Consider the following 14,446-nt stretch of genomic DNA (forward strand, 5'->3'; position numbering starts at 1 on the left):
ATGACCAAATTTGGTTAGTCAAGTGGCCGTATTATTTATAAGCCATGTTAGGTGGTCAATTCTGAATACAACGTTTATGCAAAATGATATAAAAGAGTGATAATATTACGGGTTGTTAAAGCAATTTGAGCCATGATTGGCAATGTTTTAGGATATATCAATCACATTTTTCTAATACGTAGGGTTAAGAGATTATAATTTTACGTTCATATCTTAAATTTCAAACTTAATTATAATACTTTAAAATTAATAAGTACATGTTTATACTATTATAATGCCCAATAGTCCTGATATTTATGCTTAAAAATGAGTACAATAAAGTACACCATAAACTCAATAGGTAGTATGATTAGTTCATAAACTTCGCAAACATACATTATGCTAAAGGTGAATGTAATCAGGAATACGTCAGGCTGAGTTAACTAGTGACATACAAATATACAAGTTTTATTGTATAATAACAAAATCAGTGTTCACCTTAAGAATCAATATTGAGCACACAAAATACTGTGTCATTGAGCGGTTTATGTTTATACAATGTGGTGTGGAATAGTGAAGATCTATGATGAGAGTAAATTCTCGAAGGCTATGTTTCTGAGGAAACAGGTTTGGCCTCTTCTAGTGGGTCCTGGGCCTGCTCTAGTGGCTGTTCACCTTGAATGCAATGTATTGTCCTAGAGCAAAACAATGAGCAATTAATATTAAAATTTAATTTTTATGATCTGTGAAATGTTTCAATAGCAGATGTATGCTGGGCTTACTACTATGGGGAATCCAAGTAGGAGACACTGATGGAATATCAGTGTTGTAAGTCAATGTGTTATTTATGATTTAACCATTGCTCCATTTATCTCAGTCTTACTGTAGCTGTAACAGGGAATTAAATAATTAACACATAATGGATAAATATTTTAGTTGGTATGACCACTCCATGTGACCTTGGAATGTTTAAGGTCCTTGTTTTGTACAGGGACACTAATTAGTTGGTTAGATTATGAACAATCCACACTTTTGGATAATCCTAGGAATCTCATCAAATTACATTAGGTGTAACTATTTTGAGAATGTTTAAAATTAGATGACCATATGAGCTTGTAAAGTAGCTTTTCTGAAACAGTTAGACAAGTCAATAGCTCTTTGAAGGACATGACTAGAGTAATCCAACTCACAGAGCAGAGAGGAAGACTAGCAGCTGGGAGGTGGCAGTGACCCAGAAGATTGCAGCCGGTACAGTGTTAATGGTGGCGTTGTAAAGCTGACTGTAGATTGTACCTGAGATGATGGGTACTGAAGTATCAGCTACCGACAGCAGAGACAGTGCTTTACCTGAAAGACCCCACACTAAATTAGGATAAATATATTGAATATAATGGTATCAGTTACACTGGGATAGAATTCTTGAAATTTTGGCTCTATGTATACAGACAACAAACAATTTGTTCATTTTAAAATTATTTTAAAGGCGGCAACGGGGGAAATATACTTAATTATTACTTATCAGCAATAAATATGCTACGTGAAAAATAGTAATAAGTGGTAAAACAGAAAATATTTTGAACAGTAGTGTGTTATATGTTCTCCTGTTCAATAAATCTATGAAGACATACAGTTATATCACCACATTCACTTTAGGAGATGTTGCATTTATTCTCAAAGCCTGCCTTCATGGACTTCAAGGTCAAGTCATGACCAAAGGTGGATTGTAGCTTTCATTTGTAGCTTGATCAGATAACAAAGGTTTCTTTGAGACCTCAGTAGAGCTTAAAATATGTGTTGTTTTCCTCCCCTGTCTATATTAAAGTTTTAAGTGGCTATATTAAATATTGGGAAAATTGGGCATACCTAAAAGAGAGATGTCTGTTTCTGGCGTTAACGTCGAGAGATTCGGGACAGAAGAAGGTGGGTGGAAACCTTTGCTTGTATCTCGATTAGATAATAAGACTCCATGAGTCATCATCAGCATTTGAAACTGTTACGCTTATTCTCATTTACCACCTTTACCCTGGTTTTGTACTCTATAAAGTAATGTTAGGGAAGTTGAAATGGTTCTGTGTTGTCTTATGGTTTGGCAGTGACTTTGGTTGCCAACGAATATGATTTTGGGCTATGTGTCTTCCCTCTAGCTTTATCATCCCTGGTTTGATGGCTTAGCAGGGTGCAAAGCTTTAAAGTCAATATTGTTGGCTATGATATCAATACCCCTTTCTGTGTATCTTGAGAAGCGAATTTCTTAAGTTCCTACAGGAAATGTGATGGTGTAGAGCACTTCATACTTCAACAGATTTACTGAAATCAGAGGGATTCAAAATATTATAGGGTTACTCTGCTTCTTTTGGAATTATTGTTCTGACTGAATCACATTCAACCCAAATACCTCTGTCACAAAAAGCATGACAACATCATGAGAAAGGCATCATCATGATGTTAAATGACAAGCCAGCACTGTTCATGTTATCCAAAGTGCTCATAGTAATCACATCGAACACCATGATGCTTTGTGTAAATTTATCTGTTTGAGTTGTGAGTTGCAGTTTGGACACTGATGGAATACGTCTTAAGCCCTGATATGTTACTATAAATTAGGCATAATCCATGTAATTTACTCTCAGGTGCTTGAATGAGTTTTTCGTGCATAACTATCTGGTAGTAAGGGTGTCAAGTTTTCAGAGAATTTGGGTCTGATATCTCTCATGAATAGGTTTCTTTAGAAATAAAAGGACAATTGCAGTACCAGTGCACATACTCTCATTCCTTTCCTTATATAATTTTGTTCTTTCCCCTTTTCAATGTTACTGGTAATGTATATTAAAACATTTTTCATTTTCAAATTGTCTTGTGGGTATTATTAATGAAGTTTGCATGGACACAGAACTAGTGTTTAACTGCCTCCATTTGTGACTAATCTACATAATATATATACTGTAAAATTCTTGAAACACATTTTTTTAATTTTTTAAATATAGGTTTTGAAATATCTGTGTAGTATAGGAAGTAGTGGATCAAATATATATGGAAGTAATGGTATTGTACTACTTCAGAGTAACTTAAAATTGGTATAGTTAGAGCATATTGTCTACCGGTGGGAGAATATTTAAACTCAAGTTTTTCTGTGAACCACTTTTTTTTTAACTTCACCTTTTTTATTTCTGATTTATTATATATAAGTCCTGTACACAGAAACAAAATCAATGACATTCAACTTACCTCTCTCCGATATTGGAACTAGTTTGGAAGTGATGGACCTCAACACAGGGGCTGTCACAGGTCCCAGACCCCCCAATGTTGCCCCTATACAACAGATCGTTTACTAACAAAAGTTCATTATAATTTCATCCTTTTTATTCTAATCAGCATGAAAATATTTACTTTCATGTAATTAATTTTTCTTGGTTTTGTGTTCATAATTTATGAGCAGCCCTTTATAATAATCACTGCTAGTTTTCAGTAATCAGGATGGGGCATCCAAAGTTGTTCATAAAGTACAGTAGCATATTAAGTGGAGTCAGAAAAATAATAAAATCATTGACAAATGTATACTATTACAAATTTATACAAATTCAGTTTATAATCTCAAAATTCTCTTGATACATAGATTAAAGAGAAGTTTGAATAACCATTTATATTTTGGAGATAAACATTGACATATATCATGTAATTTTCTTATAAACTGATAAATACTGTAAACAATTTGATTTTGATTTGTTAAAGCTGCAGCACTAAACAAGTTGCAAAATATAGAATTAACCTTTTTACGGTTATTTTAATTTGATTGATCTGATATCACGAATTACCATTTTTATTTTTCTAGAAAACTTTTCTTCTGGTCCTCAAAGATGACTTCTAAAAGATTTTATGGTTTTTTACACTAATCTAAGTATTAACATTGTGTACTTTTTTACTTACAGTATTAACTGCAAAATGTGTACGAGCCCAAATGTGGTATACACGTACTAGCCACAAGTGTGTACGAGCCCACATGTGGTATACGTACCAGCCACAAGTGTGTACGAGCTCACATGTGGTATATGTACCAGCCACAAGTGTGTATGAGCTCACATGTGGTATATGTACCAGCCACAAGTGTGTACGAGCTCACAAATGTGGTATATGTACCAGCCACAAGTGTGTACGAGCCCAAATGTGGTATACGTACCAGCCACAAGTGTGTATGAGCCCAAATGTGGTATACGTACCAGCCACAAGTGTGTACGAGCCCACATGTGGTATACGTACCAGCCACAAGTGTGTATGAGCCCAAATGTGGTATACGTACCAGCCACAAGTGTGTATGAGCCCACATGTGGTATACGTACCAGCCACAAGTGTGTATGAGCCCAAATGTGGTATACGTACCAGCCACAAGTGTGTACGAGCCCACATGTGGTATACGTACCAGCCACAAGTGTGTATGAGCCCAAATGTGGTATACGTACTAGCCACAAGTGTGTACGAGCTCACATGTGGTATACGTACTAGCCACAAGTGTGTACGAGCTCACATGTGGTATATGTACCAGCCACAAGTGTGTACGAGCTCACATGTGGTATATGTACCAGCCACAAGTGTGTACGAGCTCACATGTGGTATATGTACCAGCCACAAGTGTGTATGAGCCCAAATGTGGTATACGTACCAGCCACAAGTGTGTATGAGCCCAAATGTGGTATACGTACCAGCCACAAGTGTGTACGAGCCCACATGTGGTATACGTACCAGCCACAAGTGTGTATGAGCCCAAATGTGGTATACGTACCAGCCACAAGTGTGTATGAGCCCAAATGTGGTATACGTACCAGCCACAAGTGTGTATGAGCCCAAATGTGGTATACGTACCAGCTACAAGTGTGTACGAGCCCACATGTGGTATATGTACCAGCCACAAGTGTGTACGAGCTCACATGTGGTATACGTACCAGCCACAAGTGTGTATGAGCCCAAATGGGTATACGTACCAGCCACAAGTGTGTATGAGCCCAAATGTGGTATACGTACCAGTACAAGTGTGTACGAGCCCACATGTGGTATATGTACCAGCCACAAGTGTGTACGAGCTCACATGTGGTATACGTACCAGCCACAAGTGTGTATGAGCCCAAATGGGTATACGTACCAGCCACAAGTGTGTATGAGCCCAAATGTGGTATACGTACCTGCCATAAGTGTGTACGAGCTCACATGTGGTATACGTACTAGCCACAATTGTGTACGGTACACACATGGTTCATGTGGTCTGTACATTTACTATATTAGCATATTTAATTTTTTTTAACTCTTTTAATGGTACTTCAAATTAAACAGTGAATGTAGTTTTTAAATAAGATAGACTAATTAGTTTTACTGTGAAAATCTTTTGAGTACTTAACTGAAAATTTTATTGTAGCTCTTGAGTTTTATATAATTTGTAATTATTGATACTGTTGCAAACATTTCCAATAAATATAAATTTATAGTTTTCAACATAGTATGAATGTATATTTCTTCTCCAATAAAAAAAAAAAAAATTATTTTATTATTGTTTTATTTCTTCAGGAGACTTTTTTAATTTGTTTTGTTTCATTTGACTTGACCAAGTTTTACAAAACTTAAATTTTACAACTATCATTGTCACTGTAGTGCAGAGTAAAAGTATTTTAAAATATAAGGCAATATAATACCTATGTAAAATCCAACTGGGTGAGAGGTGGTGGCAAAAATAGCTCGAGCAACAAAATGCGAGACACTCCCTACCATCACAATGACAGTGTCTCTTAGCCCAAGCAGTTTCCCCACTACAGGTGCTCCCAACAGCAGGCCTGCCAACAAAAGAAAAGCAATGGATAGGACTCCAATACCAACACACCTAATAATAATCTAGACAAAAGGGTTCAAGTTTTATGCCTAATATAAAATAAAAAAAGGTCCTTCACTTATTAACCAGTTTATTAACTCATTTATGGCTAGCCCTGGTAAGTTTAGTGGAATGTAACTGTTAAGCAAAGCAGGGCCAGTCTTAAAAGTGAGGAGCAGAACAACCATCTTAGATCCTGTGTGCCTCAAGAAGCCCTGCACCTTTAAAAATATCAATATTACAAATATAATAAAAGAAAGCGTCCAAGATGAAGCATTGACATTTCAGACTTCTATCTGGCTGTACTGACCTGATTTTAGTCCCATAATGGCAATGTTAAACCTCAAAACACTCATACCCCTATTCTTTGTTATAGAATTATGAGAGGTGTGTCATTTTGAAGATTTAATGAATACACATTAAAATGCTTGTTGATTTTAAAATATTTGTATAGCTTTGTTAGAAAAAGAATCTCAAGTACTTTTGTACTTTATTGTTTATAAATACTAAAAAAGTGTAAAACTTGCAAGAAAAATGTTAACAGTTTGGTTGGGTATCAATTATATCTTTAAAATGAGACCCTAATATCCTAATTCTACTTCCAAATATAAGTGCTAATTAGCATTTGAGATCTGACATTGTCCCTATAGCGGTAAAAAAGAAGAGTTTTTAAACAGCTGGCTCGTAAGAAACAGTTTTTGTTACTATAATCAAGAATATACAAACATTCAATTGAAATAATATAGAATAAACTATAATTAAAAAAATACAAAAATAAAAACATTTAAAAATAAAACAAAAATTGAAAAATTTAGAAAAAATGCTGTTGAAGTATCAGCGAATTATTTAATTTTAGAAATTTGTTCTAATTATTGTTCTAATTATATCTGCAGACAAGGTATGTAAGTGGGATTACCTTATTATCTCAATAGTATCATTAAACTTAAGCTCTATAAATCTCTCTTGAAACTTTATAGTAGGATTTGGCAAATTACATTACAGCTAACACTCAGACTTGTACTCTTCCAATTAACTCTTTACTGCTTTTTAAAGCTGTACAAAGTACTTTTTAGAACACTATTTATGAACTAATAAACCGCACATTGAAATGTTATAAGACAGTTGTGTTTTGTGTAATTTAAGAATATTTAGTAAATTATTACAGGACGATAATATTCCCAAATCCTTTTTTGTATGGGCACCCAAGCATAATATAAAAATTCAAAACCAGACAGAATCTTTGTATACTCTATACATTCCACAAACAGGCTAACCTAAAAATGACTTCTACAGTAAAATATTTCCAAGGACTAAGGAAAAAAAATATAAAGACTAACTCACCTTCTTGATAAATACTACCAAAGATCTTTCTAAGTACAGGACTTGGACTTGACAAAGAAACTTACAAAATATCAAAATTTCTAGCTACACACTAGCCTATTACTTTAGTAGAACTAACCATACTAAGGGAGAGGTAGCAATATACGTTAAAGAAAACATAGTTCACGTGACAGACACAATCCCTGTTGCAAAATACTGTCAGGAATTAATCTGTGAAGTGGCTATGATTAAGCAACATTGAATAAAAGCCGGTTACACATTGCAGGAATTTATAGACCTCCATCTGTCAGCCTTTATCAAGCACTGAGTCTAATCTCAGAGATGCTAGAAGACAAGAGCAGAAAATCACCCCGTCCTGTTATTAGATGTTTTACCACACTGCACAACTTTGTACATAAAATGTCAAAATTAACCAGGAAATCACTTCTTACAAGAATAGGATGAACCGAAATTACTGCCAGAACAACTTTAGTGCTCTAAATGTCTCACTACTACATGAAAATTGGAATGAAGTACACAACACAAATACTGCAGAAGAAGCTTATACAAACTGTTTATCTCAACAGTTATCATATACCTTAAAAAAAATAAAAACTAAAAAGAAAGTAAACAATTAACATTTTGTAGATAATAAGGCAAGCCTGTTGCAAGTAAACTTCCTCCAGATACTTCTAAGATATTAAATAACAAATAATGCCCAAGATAAAAGCGATGTAGCCAAGGCTAGGAAAGATTGTGACATGAGGCTAAGAAAATTAAGACAAGAAGCTTCAGCTAGTTTCGTAAATAGAGCAGAAAATAAATTCAAAGCTCTGTGGAAGATAATAAATAATGACATGTAGAAGATTATCTATACAGAATTGCATATCATATGAATCACTTGTTCATCAATATCACCTAGAGAATACTTCAAAACAATCCTAAACCATTTATGAACCTACACAGGACCCCAGTCACAGGTCATATTTTACATAATTTTCAATATACAAACCAAACAGAAATACATAATATTATTAAAAGTCACAAACAAAAAATTTCTGCAAAATTAGACATGTCTACAAAAATACTGAAACACTAATAAATCACTCACAAGTGTTATTAACAAATCATTGAGTCAAAGACAATTTCTCTCAGCCTTAAAACCAGCAGAATTTTACCCAAAACGTAAATAAGACAGTACAACTGTAGTCAGTGATTACAAACTAATATCAATAATGCCAACTTTCTCTAAAATGCTGGAAAAAGATTGTTCTGAGAAGACTTTTGACCATTGCGAGAAGTTCAATTTACTAACGACACATAGTTCCACTAAAGGAAAATCAACCACAACAGTCCTAACTGAGTTTACCGACTTTGATTGACAATCTAGAAGAAGGAAGACTTATTACAAGTCTTTTTCTAGACTTGAGCAAACCATTTGATTACCTGAATCATGATCTCGTACTACACAAGTTAGACAGATTTGGAATTAAGAGTACAGCAAATATGTGGTTCAAAAGCTATTTTAAAGACCGGAAACAAACAGTAGAAATAAATGGATACAATAAATGACTCTCAATGTCAAAAATTAAATGTTGTTCCTAACACAAGATACGTAGGGTTAATGTTTAATTCTATCATTAAGTGGGAATGCCATGTAAATAACTTTATAGATAGATTGAAAGCTATAGTGGCAAAATGGTATTTTCTAAGAAAATTGCTACCAAACACCGCTCTTAGCTCATCTATAGATATGTGTTTGAATCCTTAATTAGGTACGGTGTTTAAGTGTGGGGTAGTGCCTCTCAATCTGCACTTGCGCGAATTGAAAGTTTGCAAAAGAGAACACTTCTTAATTTTGGATCTTCCCCATTGCTGAGTATATGATGAAGGTAAGCTAAACTGCTCATGAACATGTTATATGCAAAACTTATGTATGAATACAAAATATTTCAAAAGTGTTATAAATTCATGATTTTTTAAGGAGCCAAAAACTAAAACTCGTTATAATTTTAGGCACTTTAACCATGTATTTATAACATCCAAACAGTATACAAAACATCTGGTGAGCATGCAGTTGAGTAGTATTTGTCAGTATCACATCTGTGTTGGCACAGATGCATCACAGATGTGGAAGGCACTATATTGCATTTATTTTTAAATTATGATGAGAGTGAGTGTCCTATTTTGGGGTCTGGGGAAATATATGATTTAAGTCTTTTAGAAAAAAGGTTTATAGAACATATTAAAACATTCACCATGACGGCTAATTTCTGCACTTTTTAATGCTGTTACATTTTTCAATAATAGTGACCGTTGTTTTTGACAATAGTAATCGTTTGTTTTACGTTAAACGTCTAAATATAACAAGAAAAGTATGTAGGCTTCGCAATTTTGCCCCCTAAAAACAATTTCAATATTATATGTTATAGTGTACCAAGGGGTACCTAAAAATTATGCAATTGTGTGCCGGATAGGGTACACAATAGTCTGAGGTATTTTATAAGCATGGTATCAAATTTAACAAGCCTCCAAGACAGGCAAACAATAAAAACGCAATATGGAAATGCATAGCAATGTATACCCCATAGAGCACACAAAGTGCTTTACAAAAGCCCGGTGTATACCCGATGGAATATACGTCGTTGTTAACAGGTTAAGACGCTTATAATCGTTTATCTGAATAACGACAGTCACAGGAAATCTCTAAGTTAATCCTAATATGTTATTTCATGTTTAAGTTTCATGTTTTTTAATTGTCTGAAACACTAGATAACATTGTTCGTAATTTAATAATTAGTCTACTTAAGTTTTAACAAGTAGTTTAACAAACAAATAAAGTGACATATCTTAAAACAATACAGTCACGACAAAGCATATTGATAAACGATCATTGGGTTAAATGTTGTGGATCCAAAATTTGTATCTATATAAGATTAAATAATTTTTCCCTGACAAATTCTTAAAAATATTTGTGCCAGTCTAACTTTAAAAGTTATTAACCAATTAAAGGCAGCTGTTAGGTCCATGCCATTTAACCCATTGCGGATCACTGACGAGCTGGGCTCGTCACGCAGCGGCCGGGCCTAACGGCACGGTGACGAGCTCAGGTCGCAAAAGCGGTCTGCTTTTAAATTTCCCTCCAAATAGTTCTGTTAATGTCTGATAGATCGGGCGATCGTCTTCACTTGTCTACTAAGAGTGTTTAACAACGGTCTACGTTTAGAGTTTTCAAAAGTTTTATAAATATCCTACAGTTGCAGTTGTATGTCGAAGTTGAAAAATCATTCTTATGAGTTTACTCTCTGCTTTTTAGCGCTTCTGATTGGGTGTTTTCCTCAGTTGTTATTATAATACTTTTGAGGTTAGTGACACAACTAAACGACGCAGACGTACATGTTGGTGGGTTTAGTCTAGACGATGGCCCACCAATCGATTCGCCTGACCCGCTTTATTTAGACTATGATTCAGACATCATCCCTGTCACGCCGTAACCTTGCTCGTGTGTTATCGTTCCTACATCACGGATACCCCAGCAGGCCCATGTTCCATCTGAACGAATACCTTCGCAGCTGAATTTTCTAGTATACAATAGCGAGCGATACGATGTGGCGCAACCATTGCTGTTCGTGCGGCCGCTGACCGTGAATTAATTCGTGCCCGCTGGTGCCCGCGCGCCAAAACAATACGATCCACAATGGGTTAATTTGATTGTTGATACTTACAAGCTTTGAAAAAGACTTACCCAGAATGTAAAGAGAGGATTGGAATGTGCGAAATGTACTGTAAGTTTGGATATCCCAGTTGAACTTCAACGTTGTGTATAGATAAGCCATGTTTTTCTCATCTGGAACATTTAACCATGATAACAATAATATTTTACCATTCATATTCTACTAAACAATATTAAACCTATCCCATGATTTCACTATTGTGCAGATTTCCATTCTTACTGGTTAGAACACATTGACTTTGGCAGACGCACTAATGCAAAATAGTCTATTAATTGACACAAGACAAGAACACACAGTATAGAGCCGCAGTGAAGGTGTTAAGGTCTAATATTGACTAGATTAAATCTCTTACATATGTTACCAAAATAAATCTAAAGAAGTGATTTAACCTTCTAGCCTCTTAGGAGAGGACATTTTGAGGAATGTCTAATCAGCTATAGACTTTATTCTTTACATGATATTGGTTCACAGTCTTTTTCAACCACGTAATAGGGTTCCTGGCTGTTGAAATTTCCAAGAATATTATAAAAATATCTGGACAACACATAATAAAATGATAGTTTCTTTAAATCAATTAGGGTTTTAAATGTTTTTGGATAGGGTGGTCTTCAAAAAATTGTTTAAATAGTTTTCAATAAATGTAGTAGTATGATATTTTAATTTGAGAGGATAAAAGAGTTTAGTTCAAAAACTATACTTACAAAACTAATTTGTTTAACAGTTTTAACTTTCCAATTCATTTTTAAGTTATACATTTTTATAACATAAAATTCACAAACACACAAGCAATAATACATTGTTTGATAAAATGGAATGAATTTGTATTTAATTTTAATATCCAGAAAAGTTTTCCACCACGAATTGCATAAAAAATACATTTACAAGTTTTTATGAGAGCATAGCATCATACCTCTCTGGAATGTGTAGAATGCCATTGCGATAATGATGAGTCTGAGGTAGCAGGAGTAATGATTGGTGCGAGACTTGGTGACTACTCGGATAGTATCCACCACAGTGCCGGCACAGCTGACTGGTGCTGTCTGTTTGGTCTTGTTGGTGCACCACTCGAGCCGCAGGATGGCATAAATCAGGGCTGTCATCATGAGAGCCCCACTCAGCAGGAACATGCAGGTGAATGACTGACCCATCACTTGCTTGAATAAGTACGATCCTGTCAGACAATCATGTGCAATGTTACATCAATAAAAATTCGGCTTCAGAGGGAAGTTAGGATTTTTGTAGAAAATGGATGATACTCAGTTTCAATGGAGAGATGTACATTTACACATTGATGTACATGTACATAAATGTTCAATCTGTTTAATTAAATTTTTGTATGCTCATCAAAGTGGTAGAAATATTGTAATATTTTAGAAAGTGTAACTCCACTTATATTTTTATATCTTTAAAGTTTGAGAGATTATATTGATAGTAAAAATGTTGAGTTTAGCTCCAGTTCACCTTCCTCTTAGTGTAGCATCTGGAATCTGACGCTGTCACATACTTGTTCCTAGAATCTGAAATCATATTTGTCTGAAAATATAAAAAGAAATCGAGACGCTCTAAATGAACTCTATACATTTTTTCAAAATCAGAAATTCCTAGACTACAAAATATAGTGTAATCTAGATGAAGAGGTACTCTCATTGTCTCATCAGGTGTACAACTGAGAATTGAAAAAATCTTGTTGTTATCAATATAATTTGTAGCAATAGCCTAGTATTACATAAAAAAAACTGAGTAGAAATTAAAAATAACACTTTTAAAATATATAAAAATGATTCATTTTTGTAATAAATCTTTTGTTAATCAATTATAACTCAGCTTATTTATTTATTTGACATTATTGTTCATTATTTATAATTGGTAGTTTGAATATTAATTAGAAATCTTTTGATTATAATTGATCACTAATTGTCCATTAAATACTGCAAAATTCATTTTATATTTTTTTTTTATCAATGATTTTTGTTGATTATAAGCATATTTTGGGGTGTACATAATAATTACAAATATTTTATTTATTTTATATCTTTTATAACATACAGATTAAGAGAGTAATTTTGAAATATATATAATTAAATAAAAACCTTTGTTAAGTAGTAAAAGATGTCTTTCACCTTATATTTGTAAAACAAAATCAATGTCAAATATTAATATTTGTGACATAAAAACTTGAAATTCTATGTTCATACAGTCATGGTATAGTGTAATGATAGCTTACAGGGGAAATTACAAGAGAGTTAAAATTTAAAAAAAAGTAAATGACAAAATAAATTAAACAATCTGGTGTGGTTTGAAAAAAGTTATGAATTATGTTGAATTATTTTAAATGTACTTACAATTTGATTATGCAATGTATCAAATAATTTAGTCAATCCTATTTCTAGGAATTCATATATACAGGTTTCCAATGCTTTTATTAACACATGTAGAGTTTTGCAGGCTATCTAGTCGATAGAATTTTCCTATGGATTTCTTGCCATTGAATGTTTCGAACTGATATAGCTCACAAACAACCATGTATATTACTGGGCGATTCCAAAGATTTTAATGACAAGACAGAATAATATTTACTTCATAAACTCACCACTTATCACCAGAAATATGTTCTAGAAAGAGGCTGATTGCATGCTAACTTGTTAAGTTGCGCAACTGGTTAGAATATTTTAATTTGACGATTTTTTAATTTAATTAATTATAGTACTATACACGATATAACGTTTTGAACGATCCTTTAGACATAGTATATAGGCCTACCTACAGCAACTCCAACTGGCATGGTGATGAGGTAGGCCACTTCCAGCAATGTGACACGGACAGTACGCTCGGCTGGGGAGGTGATATCACAGACGTAACTGACCGCAGACATGAATATGGCCAGAGAACCTCCAGTCAGAGCTGCGGGAAACGTGGCTGTATACAGGACCATCTGCAGGGACCATGAGTCTGCAACATTGTACAAGAATGTTTAAAAGGAATTTAAGAAATTATTACTTTAACCACAACCACTCTCATTCAAGTCCTGCAATAGTGGAAAAAATAGTATGTACACATTTTTACATGGGTTTTAAATGGTTTAAAAATTTGAATATGCCTGTAGCCCAGATTACTTTCCTCTGCTCTTATATCAGGAGTATGTTTTGGTCCTGCTGAATAAATCTCATTTTGATAAAACTGGACACCTGTATGTAAAACATAAACTAATATGTTGATGGAGTTGGATGGTCTTTATAGATGCAAATAAAATAGAATTCATCCAATTGATGGTCAACCTTGTTATCAACACTCCAAATTAACAGAAGCAGCCAATATAATGATTAAATGTGTTAGTTTAAACAAAAGTGTGAATCACTGCGATAGAATGGGTGTCCCCTGCGTTCACCAATTGACAAAAATATACCAAACCATTTATAATAAGGCGTGGGTTGCATATTTAGAATACTATTGAATTATTGTACTTGAACAAACAGACAAATTGTTTTTTCGTTGGATGCTGTGTATGTATTCAACTATTTTTAGCACAATCATCAATTTGGAGCAAGCAGTATCCCTTCCTGATTTT

The 14,446-nt window shown here is 34.0% G+C and overlaps 1 protein-coding gene across 1 annotated transcript in view; it reads right to left on the reverse strand.

Annotated features, from left to right (window-relative positions):
* The window catches only part of LOC124355194 (proton-coupled folate transporter), a 30,945-nt gene that overhangs the window by 1,245 nt on the left and 15,254 nt on the right, over positions 1 to 14,446 (reverse strand). The window contains exons 4-10 of the mRNA XM_046806201.1: positions 13,642 to 13,830; positions 11,792 to 12,052; positions 10,893 to 10,994; positions 5,655 to 5,792; positions 3,205 to 3,288; positions 1,170 to 1,326; positions 478 to 674 (exon numbers count right to left, since the gene is read on the reverse strand). Of these exons, the coding sequence (XP_046662157.1) occupies positions 587 to 674; positions 1,170 to 1,326; positions 3,205 to 3,288; positions 5,655 to 5,792; positions 10,893 to 10,994; positions 11,792 to 12,052; positions 13,642 to 13,830 (1,019 nt within the window). The 3' untranslated portion in view covers positions 478 to 586. The remainder of the gene's footprint in view (positions 1 to 477; positions 675 to 1,169; positions 1,327 to 3,204; positions 3,289 to 5,654; positions 5,793 to 10,892; positions 10,995 to 11,791; positions 12,053 to 13,641; positions 13,831 to 14,446) is intronic.

Source organism: Homalodisca vitripennis, chromosome 2, assembly GCF_021130785.1.
Source record: "Homalodisca vitripennis isolate AUS2020 chromosome 2, UT_GWSS_2.1, whole genome shotgun sequence".
Classification (NCBI taxonomy): domain Eukaryota; kingdom Metazoa; phylum Arthropoda; class Insecta; order Hemiptera; family Cicadellidae; genus Homalodisca; species Homalodisca vitripennis.